Source organism: Leucoraja erinacea, chromosome 16 (genome assembly GCF_028641065.1).
Source record: "Leucoraja erinacea ecotype New England chromosome 16, Leri_hhj_1, whole genome shotgun sequence".
Taxonomy (NCBI): Eukaryota; Metazoa; Chordata; class Chondrichthyes; order Rajiformes; family Rajidae; genus Leucoraja; species Leucoraja erinaceus.
This window is the reverse complement of record NC_073392.1, coordinates 34,174,615-34,195,224: the sequence shown is the minus strand read 5'-3', so window position 1 is coordinate 34,195,224 and position 20,610 is coordinate 34,174,615. Positions and strand designations below refer to the sequence as shown.

Below are 20,610 nucleotides of genomic sequence, written 5' to 3'. Positions count from 1 at the left end.
TCCTCTCCTGCAGAAAGTTTGGTGATGAGGTGCAGCATTAGTGTCCTAGAGTTATATACAGCACAGAAACAGGCCCTTTGGTCCAACTTATCCTTGCCAACTGAGATGTCAGTTTGAGCTAGTCAGTTTGCTTGGATTTCACCCATATCTCTCTTTACCTTTTCTTTCCATGTATCAGACGAAATGTATTTTAAGAGTTATAATTACACCCATCTTTACAGCTTCTTCCACATACCCACCCCCTTCAGTGTGAATAGATTATGGATTGGGAAAATGACTGTGTCCATCCTCCTTAGCTGTGCACCTCAGGATTTTATATACCTTGATAAAGTCACTTCTCAACCACCTACACTCAAGGTCAAACATTCCAGCCTTTCATGATAACTCAAGCCCTCCTGGTAACATCCTTGTGAATCTTATATATACCCTTCCCAGCTTAATGAAATCCTTTCTATAGCTGGGTGACTAGAAGTACACACAATGGGAAAAAGAATTAAATCAAGTAATAACGAAAGACACTTGGGAAGAAAGTTTACAACACATACATCAGTGTTCACTAAACATCAGTGTTCACTAAACGCCAGACATTCTGTAATACAATTTAAAGTAATACATAGGTTACATTACTCAAAAACAAAATTACATAAAATTTTTCAACATATCTCACCTATATGTGATAAATGTCAACATTTAGAAGCTACGTTATCGCATATGTTTGCAAACTGTACAAAAATTAAAAAATTCTGGGTAAATATTTTTAGTGTAATATCCAAAGTAACCAACACACAATTGGAACCAAATCCAAAATTAATAATACTCGGAATATTAGAATTAAATCAAACCTTTAGAATAACACAAAGAAACTTTATTGATTATAGTTTAATAACAGGAAAAAAATTAATCCTAAAATTTTGGAAAGGCCCTACGGCCCCCACAATCAAAATGTGGATTATAGAAATGACGGAGACCTTAAACGTGGAAAGAATCAGATTTTCCCTGTTGGACAAACAGGAATTATTCGTTGGAACATGGTCTCCTTTTATTGATTACTTAAAGGGCCAGAATAGTTCAGCACAGGAACCTGACTAGCACTCGGGCTAAAGATTGGATGAAATGCTACACTCTGAAATGTACGAACATATCTCGAACGATGTTTTTTAGTTTTAACAAATTTTTCCATTCTTCTTTAACTACCTCTTTCCCCCCTTTTTTTTTTTTTTTTTTGTTTGTTTTATTTTTTTTCTTTTCTTTCTTTTCTTCCTCTACTTCATCTATCTCTTTAGTTCTATCTAGTTTTAAAAAAAAATGAAGAAAAAGGTAAAAAGTATTGGAGACAATGTAATAATAACTGACAATATTATCAATTTAAAAATGTAAGACAGTAATGATGTAATAGATTATGTACCTATCTCCAATAAAAAATATTTTCAAAAAAAAAAAAGTACACACAATGATTACACAATGACTGAGAAAAATTGAGAAAAGAATTGGGACAATCATTAGACAATAGACAATAGACACAGGAGTAGAGGCCATTCGGCCCTTTGAGCCAGCACCGCCATCCAATGTGACCATGGTCTTATTTGACACTAGCCATCACCAAGGTTAGTTTTACTGTAAAATAGAGGTACAAAGAACTGCTGAATCTGAAATATCGAGTGAAATATTAAATTCAGCAGGTCGGGCTGCAGCTGGGGAGGGGATGGATTGACATTATTTCAAATTGAGTGTAGTGGGGAGGGAAGCTGAAAAAGAGAGGTGGGGACAGAACAAGCCTGGCAAGTGAAGAAGGGCTTTGACCCAAAACGTTACCTATTTCCTTCGCTCCGTAGATGCCTCTCCCGATGAGTTTCTCCAGCATTTTTGTCGACCTGGTAAGTGATAGGTGGATAAAGGTGAGGGGGATTTGATTGACAAATGGATGGGGTAAGTGACAAAGGCCAGGGATAAAACAGTGTCAGATAATTCAGGAAGAGATGTGAAATGTAAAGTCAGAGTTAGATATATGGGCAGAAGGGGATGGGGGATCGAAGCAGGGGGTGGTTGAGGGAAAGAAGAACAGGATAGTGGGAGAATATATCCTTTCTCTGGTTTCACATTTACATGGCTGCAAGGCTGCCATGAAACAAATGTAATAAAACTAATTTCTGTTGGCAGTCAAATTGAAGAGAGTTCCATCGTCCCTCCCAGCTGAAGGAATCAAAAGCTCGCTAATTTGTCAATAGTCTGGGACCGCTGTGAAGAACAAGGGGGGACTTGGCCTGGGGGACATCCGCGAGGGTCGGTGGCAGAACAAAGGGGGACCTGGTGTGGGGATGGGGGTGTACTCTAGTTTTAGAATCCTCTGCCCAGGAGATAAGTCTGCGTTTGTTTGTTTGTTCGTTCCAGCGAAAGCACTGTGCACACGGCAGCCAGCCAACAGTAGCTTGTCTTTTTCGTTTTGTTTTCACATTTAATTTCAAGTTTTAGTGTACCTTGTGTGTTGTGACTGTTGGCAGACCAATTTCCCTCTGGGGAATTGTATTTTCTAAATGTCCTGAACTATATAGAAACATAGAAAACAGGTGCAGGAGGAGGCCATTCGGCCCTTCGAGACAGCACCGCCATTCATTGTGATCATGGATGGTGGTGCTAGCTCGAAGGGCTGAATGGCCTCCTCCTGTTTCCTGCCCTCTGTCATTTTTTTTTTTTGAGTGATGGCATTTCTGCTGTTGAAAACCTCTGGCACCTCTAAAGAATCTGGTGAATCCATCTTACTCACCATATGACACCTCTCCCTCAATAATGCCCTGAATGATAACTTGGATACGAAGATTAAATAAAAAACAAATGGTGAGGGAGATTTAAGAGGGGCCTCAGAGGCAACTTTTTCCATTTAAAAGGTAATCTGTATCTGGAACGAGCTGCCCGAGGAAGATATCGAAGCAGACTTCATGACTTTTAAATAACATTTGGACAGATATATGGATAAGAAGGATTTAAGGGCTCTGGTCCAAATGCCGGCAAATTGGGCCAGCCCCTCGTGCTACCTTTCTTGGCATGGACAAGATGGGCTGAAGGGCCTGCTTTTGTGCTACACACCCCTATAATTCTGTTTCAGGATTTTTCATTAAAATAGATTTAAATGAATCATTTTGAAGGAAATCCAGTACATCATTTTGTTAGAACCTTAATTTATATAATCTGGTTCAATATTAGCACAATCTCTATTATCTTCTCACTATTAAAAAATAAAAAATAAACTTCCTAAGAAGATCAACTTAATGAAAATGTCATATATGGTTGTTTATAGCTTGCTTTCATAGTTTCGAGTCTCTGAACAGAGAAGTCAGTCAGTGTCTGGAGTTACACATAAAAGACACTGGGCAGAGATAACAGATTTGTTTCACTGAAGCACATTAGGGAACTAAGTGGGTTTGCATGACATCCTTTCACCATTACTGATACATGCCTTCAACTAATTTGGGGTGGCATAGTGGTGCAGCTGGTAATCCCAGGTTCATTCATGGCCTCGGGTGCGGTCTGTGTGGAGTTTGCACGCTCTCCCTGCGACCGTGTGGGTTTTTCTCTGGTTTCCACCCACATCCCAAAGACATGCGAGTTTGTACATTTTGGCCTCTGTAAATTACTCCCAATGTGCATGGAGTGGATGTGAAAGTGGGATAACATGGAACTAGTGTGAATGGGTGATCAATGATTGGCATCTCCAAATAAGATTGCTTATACTAGTTAAAACTTCAAGAGCCATGATTATGTCCGTGACTAGAATCTATTCCTACTATGTGCGTTTATGAATCACAACCACTCTCCGAGTAATAACACCTCACGTGACTTTACTAATTATTTTATATCTATGGCACGAGTAGACTGAAGAAGGGTCTCGACCCGAAACGTCACCCATCTCACCAGAGATGCTGCCTGTCCCGCTGAGTTACTCCAGCATATTGTGTCTACCTTCGATTTAAACCAGCATCTGCAGTTCTTTCCTGCACATGATAGCCACTGAGTCATGTGTTTAAGACTTTCTCTCTGATTTTATCAAAACCTCTTCCTTATTTTGAATACTCAGCTTAAGTCCCATAAACCTATCCTGCTTTAGGGCCAAATCCCATTTTTTCCAACCTCTAAACAAAATTGATAAAGTCTCACGATCCCCTTTTCTACAATCCTCCAACCCACTCATGGGTTTCACCTTTCTAAAATGAGGGATCCAGATTAGCACAAACCACATCTGCCGAGACCTAACCATGGATTTGTAAAAATGTAACAAGGCTAGAGTGCCGCAGCACAATGGCACAGCTGGTATTGTTCCTGCCTCACAGCACCAGAGATTCGGGTTCGATTCTCACCTCGGGTGCTGTCTCTACAGAGCTCGCACTTTCCCGTGTCTGCATGTGTGCTCCAGCTTCCTCCCACATCCCATAGACGTGCGGGTTTGTAGGTTGATTAGCCTTTGCATATCGTCCTTAGTGTGCAGGGAAAGGAAGAGAAAGTGGGATAATATAAAACAGGTGATTGTTGGTCGGCGTGGACTCATACATGGGCTGAAGGGGCGGTTTCAATGCTGTATCTCCAAATCAAACAGCCTTACTGATGCATTCATTGGCCACATTAATAATGATCTACTTTACGAATTTGTTCCCAACATTATCAAGGCTTGTCAATGTACAGACTGAGGCTCTATTGATCCCAGGAACTGTATCAAAATAGTAACAAAAACAATGGAAGACAGCGGTTCTCTTTGATAAGATCATAATTATATTGCAGTGGCAGGAAATCTTTTCATTCTGCCTACGGCTCTCCTGTTTGACCAACAGTGAGAATTATACATTTTAAAAGTATGAATAATGTAAGGCAGGTCACACGAGTTTTCAAATAGCCATTTATTTATTTTCCTAAGAATCAGATAGATTTTTTTTTCTTCCAAAATAAATACAAACTGAAAAAAACATTCTAGAATTCAAAGGAAGAAATATCTAGATTTTTTTTGCTGGATCAGAGTACAGTGCTCCCAGCCCAAAGTATGAAAGTGTTTACAGTATATTTTTTTTAAATTCAATTGTTTAAAATGGTGCTTCTGCTATCACTTCACACCAGTTTGCTGTTTGCTAGAGTTACCTGCAAAAATTTAGAAAAGGTTTCATGATGTCCATTTTAATGTACTCAAAGAAGTGTTCTTGCCTAAAGCCTAGAAATGTCAAGAGATGCTTACAAACAAAAAAAATAAGTTAAAAAATCCATAACATAACAATGTACATTATTTACAATTTGCCTAGGGCAACACATTGAGCTGACTGAGCCATCGATTCATGTTCGCTTGTTTACAGACAGAGCTTTTATATAATATGCGTTTCCAGGTAGACAACTTTCTTCTGCATTGCACTGTTTGGTGTCCTTGTTCTCCACAAATGAACCACCTATTTTGGTGCCCATGTCCTGTGTGCAAAAGACCAGAGGGTTTGTTTTTTTTTCACATGTTTCTGTTTTTTTGGAAAGCAAATTACATTAAGAAAAGTCTTTGCTGAGATTTGAAGGAGCGTCTGCCTAACAACTTTTAAGGCTTCGCCACCTTCCTTTCACAATTTCAGTATAATTTCAGATATGGCACAGATGTGACAAGATTGCTAAATTGACAGCACTTTGTCAATAGTTTAAATGAGCCTGATCAAAGTTAATCAGACTTCCAAACCTTCACGGAGAATGCTTTTGGTGTATTTCTAAGGGGAGAGAGTGTTTCCAAGTTAAAGAATGAGGTTCAGAACAGAAATAATAATTTTTCAACTTTACAAAATTGACAGGCTTAATTATTTCTAGATCAGGTATGGCACAGAGTCAGAATACAGGGCAATACAAATATTATTCCTTACATTAACGATATATTAAGAGTGACCGAGTATTAGAGAAAATGGCTATTTATGAGGAAAAATAATAAAGACAGTGTTTTATTTTTACGTTCACCTTAAGCCGGGCTTCCTATTTTGCTGTTCTTCCTGCCATGAACTCATGGCAGTGTACACTCTGTTAGAGGGCAAACTGTAAAGAGTCCAATAAGGTCTTTATGATGAAGCTATTTCCCCAGACAATTACAATCATATTTACTGGCCTCCCACTCCACATAAAGGGATATGTGGAATAATTTTGGTTCAGTTACTCTACATGTTCTACTGAACCGATCTTGGATAGTTAAATTTACTTACCGTACCAAACAGTCTCGTTTACTGTTACAAAACAGTGCCCAATTATTCTCCTAAAACTTCTAAACATTTTTCTTAATATGCAAACTTTTCAATTATTTTTTCAATGTAAGGGATTTGCATTATCCAGAAACATTAACTGAACAAGCATCCAGCGCAAGTCTGCAAATATAAATGAACTACTATGACTTAATAAGAACTTATAAATCAATTCATTCGGGTTACCAAAGGATTTTGGTAACTGTGGAACTCCTAGATGGAGTCCAGGAAGATTATTATGCTTAGTTTCCCCAAATATGAAAGAAAAAGGGCAGTTTGGAGATAAAGCTGCAGTTAAAACACTCCGGCTCCCTATTTTCAAATCCAGTATTATATTTCCACTGTATCTAATGGGCGTATACAAAGCAGTAATTAATACAAAAACGAAAGCATTACATTTCAAATGCTTGGATGTATACCAATAGGAAATGATAAATAGGTAGTGTTGTAAAATAAAACTAAAGAAACAGATTATGTTGAACACCATTTAAATGTGCAAATCAACTTTGCAAACAAATAATTGAACCATGCCATTACCTCAAGAGCAACCTTGATAAACTCAGGTTTAGCTTTGGTAGGCTGGGAAGTTTGTGCAACATTGAATTAAAAAAATTTCAAACATGAAGTCAGCATTAGTAGTTAAAAAGCCAAATCCACACATTGCCAATACTACACAGTATTTTGCTGCATTCCAATTTTTCACACTGTTCTCAAGAGCTGTATTTGTTTGAGGGAAGTAAATGATAAATGTCATCATGCAAACAAAATATTAAAATTCCCCAAAGTAAATTAAAAATATTAAACATTTATCCTACAATAAATAAGTTATTGCAGCACCTGCTCATTTAATGGACCATTCTTCAAACTTGGGGGATTTCAAACAAAAGCTATATACAAGTATTGCACTAATGGAAATGGCATTACTGTGCTCGATGTAAAACAGCCCCAGCTCATATATGTTCAATAATGCATTTCCCTAGAGTAAACAAGTATTTATTTTCTACATACTTGTCAGGTGACTATAATTTTTACACCAGCAGAATCTTTCCACTGTTCATATAAAAGTTGAGTACACCACACCAACAAAAACCTATAAAACGTCTTTGAAGGGTTAGAAATAAGACTGCATTTCAATGAAAAGTGGTTTAGTTCTCCTGTCTGATCCTAAAACTCTGTAGGAAGGAACTGTAGATGCTGGTTTACATTGAAGATGGACACAAAATGCTCTAGTAACTCAGTTGGACATACAGCATCGGTGGAGGGGAGTGCGTGACGTTTCGGGTCGAGACCTTTCTTCACCCTGAAGAAGGGTCTCGACCTGAAACTTCACCCATTCCTCTCTCCAGAGATGCTGCTTATTGAGTTACTCCAACATTTTGTGTCGAAAACTCAGTAGGGTAGTTTCATTGAAATTTTCACGAAACAATACCGTTAGTGGCAGGCAATAATTTTGTTCAATTTACACTGGTCCAAAGTAGCAGGATTAAAAACAAGCATGGAAGGAACTGCTTGGCAGCTCAGGCAATGAATACTGCACCATCATAAGGTCACATCATGCAAAGGGTCACTTTAAACTTGCTCAGTATGGATTATTTACAAAGGCATTTATTCTTGATTGGCATTTCTATATGGATACGGTAATGCCAATGCTTTAATTTGCTAATAATGGCAACTTTATCTGTATCCTCAGATTAGCCTCAATTGACCTTGAATTCAGATTATTTTCAAGCCCGATTATTTTCATTAAAAATTCCAAAATGTAGGTTCTTGAGTTTGACCCATAATGAAGTTGCCAAGCAAAGCAAAACAGAAAGGGTGGAAAGGGAATGGAAATAAAACACTTTATGCAGCATATTAATAGCAAACTGAAATCACATATTGTAGCTGAGGAGGTTTACTAAATATTTAATGTCAGTTTGGTGTTAGTTGTGCATACAATTGTGTTAAAACATGAATGGTCTGTTATTCCAGACATCCTTCTTTTAAATTCACATATAAAACTTGTAGTGATTGTTGTTAACTTTGATCAATGTTATGCAAGGGGAACCAATATGGATATTGAATATATGGCTAAGAGAGGTGCTCTAATAGCTTTGGTTCCTCCAAAGTTGATTCAACTAACAACTATTGGATCCACTCAGAATTGCAAAAGGCTACCCCCCAAAAGATCTACACTGGAAAACAAATAAAAACACTGAATGCAGGAAATATTCAATAAGTCGAACAGCATGTGTGAAGAGGAAACAAAGTTAATGTTTCAGGGCAATGAGCTATTCTTAGATGTTGCCTGATATGCTGAGCATTTCCAGCTTTTTCCAGTTTTTATGTCTAGTACCTCTAATATGCAGCAAGATAAAATAAAGGGTATAAACTGGTTAGTTTCTGAATATATTAAATTAAAAAACTGGTACATTATCGATGAACACTTGGTAGAAATAACTGATAGATTGCAATATGTAAAGGGCACAATTGATATATTTTGAAGAGCAAACAATTAAACAAATACTGCTCCTTTGAGTTTTGACAGGAAAATAAATGGACTTTTAAAGATACCAAAATAAAGTTGGCATTAGTAACAAATTAAAACATTGGCATTCTTGATAATTTAAAGGAGATATTACTGCATGTATAATTCTCTTCTTTAAAACAATAGGCATCAAAGTAAAATAATGTACTGAATATTCATGCATTAATATGTGACCAAAAAGCTCTAAAAGGTCCAAAATCAAAACTACCAATGTTCATTTTTTAATACAGTTCTAACACAAGATCACCTAACTGAGGTTGGTGCTCTGTGTGGGTTGGGAACTATCCTGACTGACTGCCACTTTTCCATTTGGGTGATTCTGGAAGGGAACAAATCAGTGCTTGCAAAATACCATGATAAATATTCACTGGAGGGCTTAATAAAAACACCTTGGAAAGGGAGCTATTCTGTTAGTTTGATTTCCATTGATGAACCCCGAGCCATCTTAACTAGTACTTTAGAAGAATCACTAGTTCACTCATTGGTGATGAAAGCTCACTTTAAAATTACCAGCAAGACTTTGGGAAGCTGGATATTGTTCTTTAAACAAAATCATTAAGACAAATGTCTAAACTAAATAAATATGAAATATGTTTTCCAGCTCACATCTTATACTCTCCCCCATACGTGTAAAATGAAAGTCAAGTAGCCAAAGAATTTCAAAACTAAGAAAATAAATAAATGCTTAACCAGAGTCCTTGACAATGTGGTCAGCTTTGAGGGGCGTATACCAGTTTCTTCATTGGGAGTGCCTACCTTCTCTCAGTTCTCTACCCTTCACAGCATGGTATAAAGGGGGGGGGGCAGGCATACTAACCTACATTCAATGTGTGGCTCAACACATTGCTGCATGCAAATAGTTTTTACATTCAACTCACCAAAGGGTGGCTGGTCTCCTACTGAAAGGCACCATGCTCTTGGGAGTCTTGAGGCTGGGTACAATAATATGAGATTTTGCCATTTATACTCCTCTTAGCCATAGCTTTCAATAAGCTGCAGGAACACTGAAATCCAAGTTTAGGCAATGAAATACAATGCTTCCAAGCCAATCCTCAGAAGGTGAAACAGAAGATTTGTAAACCCAATGCAAATTCTCACGATGCTTGCCTTTAAAAATCTGCTTGTAAAATTAAGTTCAGTTTTACTTTGAGGATTTTATTCCATGGAAACATTGGTTTCTAGCATAAATAAAGGTTCAAAAGCCAGTTAAAGGTTCTATAATCACAAATTATCACTGATTCTACAGAGAAAGTCTTAAAACAATATTGATGGAAAAGGGATATAATGCTTTCCACCTAAAGTTGTACCTCGGTAAAAAATGGAACAGGACATTTAAAAAAATCTTCTGTCCCAGATATTGGTAGCTATCGTGAATAACGATCAGAATTGTTCCCAATCTTATTGTCATGTTTGCTAATATAATTATTGCATTCTATATAAAAAGCCTTGCATGAAGTGCTTAGAGTATTTCAATATGATAAGTTGCTTTATAAATGGAGAGATGATAAAAACTGGAAAAGGCTAGTAATAAAAACTATTGTTTTCAATAGCAATATTGTATTAAGACCAACAAACATGACAAGGAAAAGTACCAAAACCTGTTAACAGTAACAGTGTTAAAAACCTACTGGATCTGCACGGATGTTTTTATTCAACATAAAATCTATCTAAATGAGCAAGCTATCAGGGTTTTTCCCCGAGGGACACAAAAGCAAACATCTTCTCTTGGAACAAATTTATTTTATTCCAATTACTTTCCCCTACAATTCTTGAGGGTAGATTTTCATAGAAACCACCATTACCAAAATGTATTATTATTCAAGTAGAAGCCCATAGGATCCAACAGAGACTACCACAAAAATCAACATATTGTCACAGTCAGCACATGTATTTTCAGAAGTGAAGAGTGGATGGGTGGGGGTGCTCTAGGTTGATTAAAAGATAGCGTCAAAGAGCAGAAATCTTAGTGATTTCACTCTCCCAATCACTAGTTTCGATATTGCGGTTCATGCTGAAATCAGCACAGACTAGGGGATGATTTGTGACTTCCTCAAGTTTCACATTGGGGATTGAACCAATGAGCTCAAAAATGTTATTTAAAATAATTATTATTTTCACTTTCATGGGGCAGTGGGTAGAAATACTTTGTATTTCTCCCCTCCCCAAAGACACATACACACACCCACACCCACACACACACTACTGTACAAGTTTCTTTCGAGAAGTTTTCCCTTTCTATTGCAGATACCCGTTTAAAGTAACAAAGTTGCAGGTTGTCAACAGCTGTCAATGACCGAATTTTGAATCGGAGCAGAGGACTGCATGCATGATTCACAATATACTTTTCCATCGGAATTCTGAATTTACCTACTCATAGCAGTGCTAGGTCACAAGTTGCAACAAAATAGAATACAGAATCTATGCCCCTAGCACTTATACGCAGCAAAGAACGCCAACATTACAGTGCCCTTATATCACTCACCTAGGGAGAAATGTTGTGTAAATAGGCAAGATGCAAATTATCTGCAAAATTATCAGAGAAATTGAACCAAAAAAGTACATTTCTGTGGCCATGAACAGTTTCAAAAAATAAAACTACACATGCCAAAAGGATACAGACATTGTGGACTGAGCATTTCTGCACGCTTTTGTTTATTCTATACTTTGGAGACGGCACACACAGGTAGAAATTTAAGGGACTGCTAAACTCATGATAGTCTTAAAATCCATCTCAGAACAAGTGGTAAATTAATTTACTGTACAAGTCAATAATCTGTGCAGTTTACAGATGCTTCTCAAACAGTTAATCATCCATATTAAAGTGCCCTCTCTGAGCTGATTTTTCACTTCCACCAACTCACCCTTTGTAGATGAAAACATGTCCAAAGCAGAAGATGCTCATTTTAACACGATACCTGTGCAAATTATTTACAAACTAGGATAGTAATAATCCAGCTCTATCTAACAGTTCGTAAAGCTCTGATCACTGACTCTCAGGCATACTGCTCTATCAAATAAAGCACTTCTGTCCAGCAATTTGGAAAGGACCTGACAGCAGAATTCAAACCAAGTTTGATAGAAACTGCTAACCGGGATACAGTGTGGGTAAATTCTATCCTTAGCTTGCAACACAGTTGGACTTAGCCTGCAACTGCAAGCTGTATCCAGCTGCAATGTGTGTGCGCATGGATATGCACACGTGTTTGTATGGAAAGAACAGGGTTGCAAATAAATGCGTGCAACTAGTAATGTGAAAGTGATGAAGATGAATACAATTTAACACCAATATTAAGCTATCAGCAAATGAATACAGAGGATAGCACTGTGAGAAAATTAGTTACATACTGTGCCCTCCATAGTGTTTGGGACAAAGACCCATCATTTATTTATTTGCCACAGTACTCCATCATTTGAGATTTGTAATAGAAAAAAATCACATGTGGTTAAAGTGCACATTGTCAGATTTAATTAAAGGGTATTTTTATACATTTTGGTTTCACCATGTAGAAACTATAGCTGAGTTTACACATAGCCCCTCATTTCAGGGCACCATAATGTTCCGGACACATGGTGTTTGTAAATGCTCAGGTGAGCCATGAAAAATCGTCAAACACCTGTCCGACAGAACAGAAATACACTTCAGGAGTCAGGTGTGGATTTGTCAATGACCACTGTGAACAGAAACACGGAGGCTACACTGCAAGATGCAAACCACTGGTTAGCCACAGAAATAGATGGCCAGGTTACAGTTTGCCAAGAAGTACTGAAACTGCAGTTCTGGAAAAAGGTCTTGTGGACAGATGAGACGAAGATTAACTTTATATCTGAGTGATAGCAAGAGCAAAGTATGGTGGAGAAAAGGAACTGCCCAAGATCGAAAGCATACCACCTCATCTGTGAAACACGGTGATGGGGGTGTTATGGCCTGGGCATGCATGGTACTGGCTCACTTTTCTTTGTTGATGATACAACTGCTGATGGTAGTAGCATAATGAATTCTGAAGCGTATAGACACATCCTATCTGCTTGTTCAAACAAAAGCCTTAAACTCAATGGCCGGCGGTTCATTCTACATGAAGACAATGATCCCACATACTGCTAAAGCAACAAAGGAGTTTTTCAAAGCTACAAAATGGTCCATTCTTGAGTGGCCAAGTCAATCACCCAATCTGAACCCAATCGAGCATACCCTTTATATGTTGAAGAGAAAACTGAAGGGGACTAGCCCCCAAAACAAGCATAAGCTAAAGACGGCTGCAATACAGGCCTGGCAGAGAATCCCCAGAGAAGACACCCAGCAACTGGTGATGTCCTTGAATAGCAATCTTCAAGCTGTCACTGCATGCAAAGGATATGCAACAAAATACTAAACATGGCTACTTTCATTTACATGAAACACCCAAACATTATGGTGCCCCTGAAATGGGGGGACGACGACAATGTATAAACACTGCTGTAATTTCTACATGGTTAAACCAAAATGTACAAAAATGGCTTTTAATAAAATCTGACAATGTGCTCTTTAACCACATGTAATTCTTTCTATTACAAACCTCAAATTGTGGAGTACAGAGGCAAATAAATAAATGATGGGTCTTTGTCCCAAACATTATGGAGGGCACTGTATATGCATGGTTTGAATTTGTGATATTTAGCAGCAGGTTTTAAAAAAAGTCACTATCCCACCCTGAAAAAAAAGTTGGCTTTATTCAATTTTAAATGCAATTGATTTCCAGTAAACTCATGCACGTTAGTTGATTTTCTTTCCATCGTAACTATGATAAAAAGTTTGTAACTTTTATTCTCCCTCTGGTCAGAGGTCTCTATGCTCACTTTCTCTTTTAGATCACCTGGACTGACAGGGTATATTGTTCTCAATTGAAAATTATGGATAGTAATGCAAAGGAGGACTTCAAGCTCCGGAGCAATCCTGTCCCCTCAACCACAGTTTTCTTTAGCTAAATGTATATATCAAAGGTCGATTTTAATCCAGGAATCGCAAATTCACAATGATTTCACCTATTCATAATTCTAAGTAAACGCGTTAAGGCAATCCATGGCTTCACAGTATCTGATGCACAATATTGCTTATTTTATGCTCTGAATTTAATTAAAACAAATTGTGTGGTATCTGATTTCACCAACTCTATATAAAAAAAAACTAGACCGGGTTAGCCAGATCTCATGACTCGGTCTCTTGCTTTAAGTAGGTATTTTAATGAATGGTTTGACTCCTGCTTAATGCAGTTTAGTATTGCCAGAATAGCTGCTCTGCTTCCTGTTTTCTGAACCCTCAGCTGTCCATCAGCTCGTGTCTATCGGCCAGCACTGTTCTGTCTCTGCTCCGTACTTTATGGATTAAAATTCAGTGCTCTGAGACGGTGCTGTCTTCTGCATTTTACTCTCAGGATCTCTGAGCTGCAGGTCCATTTTTATTTAAACAAAAACATTTAAAAAAAAGTAATTTCTATGGTCAGTCAGTATCACTGGAATCGCTGCTCTGTTCCCCCTGCACCTTGCTTCGATGCTGCATAGCACGATGATATGCAATCTGCACCGATTTCCTGATGTTTGATTTCCTCCCCTCCAAACAAAAAGAGGAACAAGCTTTGTTCGAGGAAAGCCATTTAATGAAAAAAAACACTGTAACTTAATCTATGGTCAGTTACAAAATTTAGTAAAATCACTGGAATCGCTGCTCAATGTTCACCCTGTATTAAAAAAGTTATGGCCATTTTCATACTGCTTAGCATCGTTCCCTATGCTGGACATTACAAAAAAAGCTAGCACGATGATATGCAAGTCTGCACCACAATATAACATGATTTTTATATCCTGAGGCCAAATGTTTGATTTCCTCCCCTCCAGCATCTTCATTTTATCCAGGGTCTGGTCCACACCAAGAGGAACAAGCTTTGTTCGAGGAAGCCATTGCCTGATTAATGAAAAATAAACACTGTGTGTCACTTTAATGTATACAGCAGAACTCCTTCAACGGAATGAGACAGTATTTTACAAGCCTAAAACTAATTATACTCAGGGTGCTACGATCTATATTATAGGCTGAACCTGCGATTGGTACAGCCTAGTAAAAATCGCGTATTAAAACCCGCCCCCTCCAAACAGAGGTCATGTTCCCAATGATAGGAGGTTTTGTAACATAATTGGGCAACCCTTCAACATACAAGCTTGGTGGTGAAATCAAGAGTAATCCACCATTCAATTATGACTGATCTATCTCAAGAGTAATCCATCATTCAATTATGACTGATCTATCCCCATTCTCCTCCATATGATGAAAGGAAGATCATTGAGAAACCAGCTTAAGATGCTTGGGTCGAGGACATTGGCTTGAAGAACTCTTACGCAAATGTCTTGGGACTCATGAGAAAGAAAGCCTCAGAATTAAATATGAACAGTCTTAGTTGCACTCGGGACTTTGTTTTTCACTAGCCTGTTTTTTTAAATTCATTGAACTTTCCTTTGTGTTATCTACGAGTATTGTATTTACAGACCCGTTATGCTGCTGCAAGTAAGAATTTCATTGTTCTGTCTTTGGTACATATGACAATTAAATACTCTCGACTCTTGAGCATTACAAGTTTAAAAGGAATCAAAGGCTTGCACATGCACAAGGGCCTTCACACCCATCCCAGGAAGTTCCAAAGTATTTGGCATTCAATTAAGTACTTTTGAATTGTAATAAAAGGAACCCACCAGGCAATCTGTCCATAGGAAGCTACACCCAGTGCAAGACTGTGCATGACATGTGGATTCTACTGAATGTGTTCATTCTCTGAAAGGACAACACTATCTCCAGCTAACGCATAAATTCTGATTAGTTGCTTTCACTTGGTATAAGCAAGAAAGAGAAATTCTCCCAATTTACCATGTTCTCTTGTTGTCAAAGAAAAGTACGAGGTAGAGGTGCTCCCGTGCTTCCACGGTCATTTGTTCTCCCAGTTTGAGCACATCCAGTGGTGGAACAGGAATCGGAACACCATGATGGTATAGTCCCTCCCGAGGCATCTTTGGATCAATTATCTGTTGAAGAAACAACAGAGGCACAATGGGACACATTGAATAAATAAATAAATACATTCATTGTAGTCTATATATTTACAATATTAACAAAATTGAAACAACTCACTTCTGTCTTCAGTTGAAATATCCATTCTATACAATCCCATTGCAATAAATTCAGTGGACACAAATGTTTTGGTTTCTAATACATTATACTTGATAAATTGATTTTATTGCTAAGGAACCTTTAATATTTCAAAAAAATGGTCTGTTTTATAAATAGTAAACATTTTTTCCAGGGTGTGCTTCAGGTGAAGAACGCATTGAGGAGGAACATTCACAAGAATGCTCTCCCTGAGATTTTTTCAACTGATTTTTTCAACGTTATTTGACTTTGGTGTTTGGGGCTAGATTCTATTGACACCCATTTTGCACTATTTTTGTGAAGGAATATTTGGAACGATTTTATTCAAGGTGATAAAACATTCAAGGGCCAAGTAGAGTGCAAAAGTGGCGAGGAAAGAAATGGTGCCCATGATTCCCTGTGGTTTAAATGTTCTATTTTCCCTGGAGGTTTTGACTAAAATTGATTTTTCAAAGTAAACATAAGGTGAGTTTTGTACATTTTCCACATTGAAATAATTGGCTGAGATCGATTTGAAACACAATTTGCGTGTAACTATCTACCACTCATTATTTTTCTGGCAAAATTACTATGATTTTCATGTTCTGGTTCCTCTGCTTTTTAAACTGACTGTTTCCTGAGTAAATTAACTTTATTTACTGGGTAATCAACTGTTTGCCCCGAGGCCAGACTGTCCAAATGACACTTTGCCCCGAATCAGTGACTGATACAGCATTGTCAAATAGCATAACAAATTTGCAAAATGGATGTTCTCCAATCTGGTCAATTGCGGTATCAATTTAATCCCAAATTATTGACTCTTTTCTGCATATATAAATCTAAATGTAATAATTGTCACCCCTCACATAGTACTTTTGAGTTTGTCACGCAATTAATGACAATATATAAATGGAATAAAAACTGTGCTGGAAACACTCAGAGATCAGGCAAGATTTGTGTAAAGGGAAATGGAGTTAATTTCAGGTTGAAGACCATTCATCAGACCTGATCAGTTAATTCAGTACCCCTTCCCATAGATACTGTCTAAATTGCTGAGCATTGACAGCATTTCTGGTTTTTATTTCAGGCCTCCAGCACCTGCACATGAAATTATTCTCAGCAATACCAATGCAACAATATTATAGAAGTGAGCAGAAAACACTTTGCTCACTTTTGAACCTCATTTGGGTCAATAAGAAAATAAAATGCATTAAGTACTATTAACATATATATTTAAAAATATATATATATATATATATATCTATATATATAAAATAGATTTTGGTTTATTGATTGGATGAGCTCAAGATATTATAAATGGGCTTTACCCAATAAAAACTCAAGAGAAATACATGTTCACCATTTGTATAAAATCTAGACTTCTGCAACTTAAATACAAATAATCAAATGTTTCAGGTGGTAAATAAATGTTAAAGAGTAGGTGGATGCAAACATCTTGTTTGTCATTGCTATTTCATTAACTCGTGATCAAAGGACCTACCAAAGCTGGATAGGATGGGTATCCCCTGCATTTTGCCCAAACTAAATCCAGTGACTCCAAAGGACTATCTTCGTCATCTGACATCCAGCCAGCAGACCTGCTCAATCCCTTGCGCACTGTTTAAGAAAAACATTCAGCAGTTAAGATTTTCAAAACATAATTCCTTGCGCAAAGTAGTAGAAATCCCAACTGCGTCACAATTCAATTGAAATTTGTTAATCATTCAATTTTTCTCCTTAAGTAAAAGTGGACTGATTTGCTACATTCAAAATGGTACATGTCTTCACATCCACATGCAGGAGATCTATTTTGATTAAAACCACTGGTTTAGTACACTAGACGAAATGCACAGGGGAATAATAACCAAACAAAAAAACATCATATCCTTTGAATGAAAATCCCTTTGATCCTTTCCAAAACTAAAACAAAACAAATTAGCAGCGGAGCTGATGATTGAGATTTTTCTTCCAGTAACATCAAAAGGGACACAATTAGAGTCCCGATAAGATCTGAAAAAGAAGAAGGATCCTTTCTCTTGGAATTTGAAATATTTTCACGTAGTGTGAGTGAGGAGACTACAAAAATAACAGAATGCAGGACCATCGCAACCTTTCCCCATGATTTGATTTGCTTATATCAACTGATGTGACACTAGTGGGGTTCATCAGAGCAAAATATGTTCTGAAACTCTCACTTTTTTCCACATTGAATGGGAATGTGCCCATAAAGTAAACATCCATAAGCTGGCCAGAATTATTCTTACAAATGTTGACAATGTATAAGAATGAAAAGAAAAATTGCAGTTGCTGTAAATTAAAAATAAAAAGTAAAAAAAAATGCTGGAAATAGAAATCAGGTCCATCCTAAAGTTCAAAGAAACAATATGTATTCCATATGGCTGCAATATGTATTCCAACAATATGGCTGCAGACGCCTCGACGATGTACACCTGGAATGAAAATTTACCTGACTGAGCGATTGCTTCTCAAATTTGTTATTTGCAAGCTGTATTCTGGCCTTGAAATGAAATCTCAGCTCTTACATTGTGTCATATGTAAAATTACATTTCTGATACATAGGGAAGATTGCATTTCTTACAACCAATTGTTATACAAGAAACCATGCAGCACATTTAATATACACCACACAATATATTACAGTCAGTATACACACTAGATGTGCACAGACATGCCTTGTTTTCATGTATTCTGCTACTAATGCGCTACTGTGGTTGTCAGACTTGCTAGAACATAACACTTTTACTTTATTACCTCTTCACCTACCTCATTCAGAAAAAACTTTAATCTTCCTTGCTTGTCAGCATCGTTTGTGTTTATGACTTGACAGAAAGAAAATGTTTTAGAACTTAAGTGACAAATGGTAAATCCTTTTTACCCCCTCCAAAAGTGGACTCACCACCATGCGTATGCCTGCCCGATCCAATTGGATAGGATTCGTTCTCTGTACACGAAGTGTCTTCACTGCTTTCTTCGTGGAAATTCACTCGGGAAAATGAAGGTTTTCCTCGACCCTGCTTCGATGGGGTTGTGCTGGGATAAGATAAAAAGATACTTTTAGGTTATACTTCTGATTTTTTTTTTTTTTTTTTTTTTTTAAAGTGCATGAAAAATAGTATCATCCCCAGGTGCTCCTCCTGCATCTCAAAGTTAAGTAGAAGCTAATAGCATTAGAGAGAGAATAGGTTACGGAGAAATAAGTGTGTGTGGGGGGGGGGGAGGGAGAATACGACTGATGGGGAGTGTAAGAATCACCTTAGACTTGATGGGCTGCACTGTAAAAATGTGTTAAATATAAGAATGACTGGATCTTACTTCCCTGACATGACTTGCCTGATCATGCACTGAAAAAGCATAAAGTGTTACTATCATGAAATCTGTTGCAACATAGCGAGATATAAGTTGTACATTTCATTTAAACTGCCCTTCACAGATCTAATCCAGCTGTGCATTATAGCAATGACAGAATAAAACACGATGACCCAATACAGATTCAGATTCAGATTCAGATTCAATTTTAATTGTCATTGTCAGTGTACAGTACAGAGACGATGGACGTGACATTTAACATGGTGTGACATTTAACATGGTGTGACCCCCAGGTACATTGTTAACACCGGGAGCATATCAATGACAAACTGAGGGTAAACCAAACTTGTCTTGGACAATGTATCTTACTTTTCCACACACGGTGTGTTACTATCTTCAAGTCCAATGCTGTGCTCAAGATGAATTGAATTTAGCGGTCTTACAAAGTTTATGTGCTCATTTTTAACTATTAGTAACAACTTTATAATGGCTCAAAGTATGTTATTATAGGTAACAGTGAAACATTGGAAAGATGTACTCAAATGATGAATTGGATAACTAGGTAGCTCAGCTTTTTATCCGTCAACTGTACCACTCACTCTCTCATTATGAACATATGACACAGAAATAGGCCTTTTAGTCCCTTGAGCCTCGAGTTTGAATTTAGTTTATTGTCATGTGTACCGAGGTACAGTGAAAAGCTTTTGTTGCGTGCTAACCAGTCAGTGGAAAGACAATATATGATTACAATCAAGCCATCCAAACTGTATAGATACATGATAAAATGAATAACATGAATTACGTTAATGCAAGATAAAGCCCATTTGAAGATAGTCCGAGGGTCACCAATGAGGAAGACAGTAGCTCAGGACTGCTCTCTAATAGTTGGTAGGATGGTTTAGTTGCCTGATGTACGCTGCAAGGTAGAATTGAGATTATTATCAACTTTGATCTTATTGAATTGTGGAACAGCTGATAACAGCTGTTCCACAATTCAATAAGATCAAAGTTGATAATAACCTCAATTCCACCTTGCAGCGTACATCAGTAACTATTCATCCCTTTACTTAGTCTGCATAAAAAGATCCAGACTGGGGCAGTATAGTGACTTACAATGCCAGAATAACAGGTTTGATACTGACTACGGGTGCTGTCTGTACGGAGTTTATACATTCTCCCTGTAACCGTGGGTTTTCTCAGGGTTCTCCACTTTCCTCCCACATTCCGGAGATGTGTGGGCTTGTAGCCAAATTGGCTTCTATAAATGGTCCCTAGTGTGTAGGATAAAATTAGTGTATGGGTGGTTGTTGGTCGGCACAGACTCAGTGGGCCAAAGGGCCTGTTTCCACGCCGTATAACTAAACTAAGACTGTTTC

General features: G+C 37.6%; 1 protein-coding gene across 2 annotated transcripts in view; it reads right to left on the bottom strand.

Annotated features, from left to right (window-relative positions):
- Positions 1-4,868: 4,868 nt before the first annotated feature.
- The window catches only part of brpf1 (bromodomain and PHD finger containing, 1), a 46,232-nt gene continuing 30,490 nt past the window's right edge, over positions 4,869-20,610 (bottom strand). The window contains exons 11-16 of one of the 2 annotated variants that reach the window (XM_055648120.1): positions 18,825-18,958; positions 17,409-17,524; positions 15,650-15,804; positions 14,608-14,695; positions 14,276-14,329; positions 4,869-5,436 (exon numbers count right to left, since the gene is read on the bottom strand). In XM_055648120.1, the coding sequence (XP_055504095.1) occupies positions 5,308-5,436; positions 14,276-14,329; positions 14,608-14,695; positions 15,650-15,804; positions 17,409-17,524; positions 18,825-18,958 (676 nt within the window). In that variant the 3' untranslated portion in view covers positions 4,869-5,307. Of the gene's footprint in view, positions 5,437-14,275; positions 14,330-14,607; positions 14,696-15,649; positions 15,805-17,408; positions 17,525-18,691; positions 18,748-18,824; positions 18,959-20,610 lie in introns of those variants that run through there. The other variant, XR_008724771.1, reaches the window with a different exon arrangement.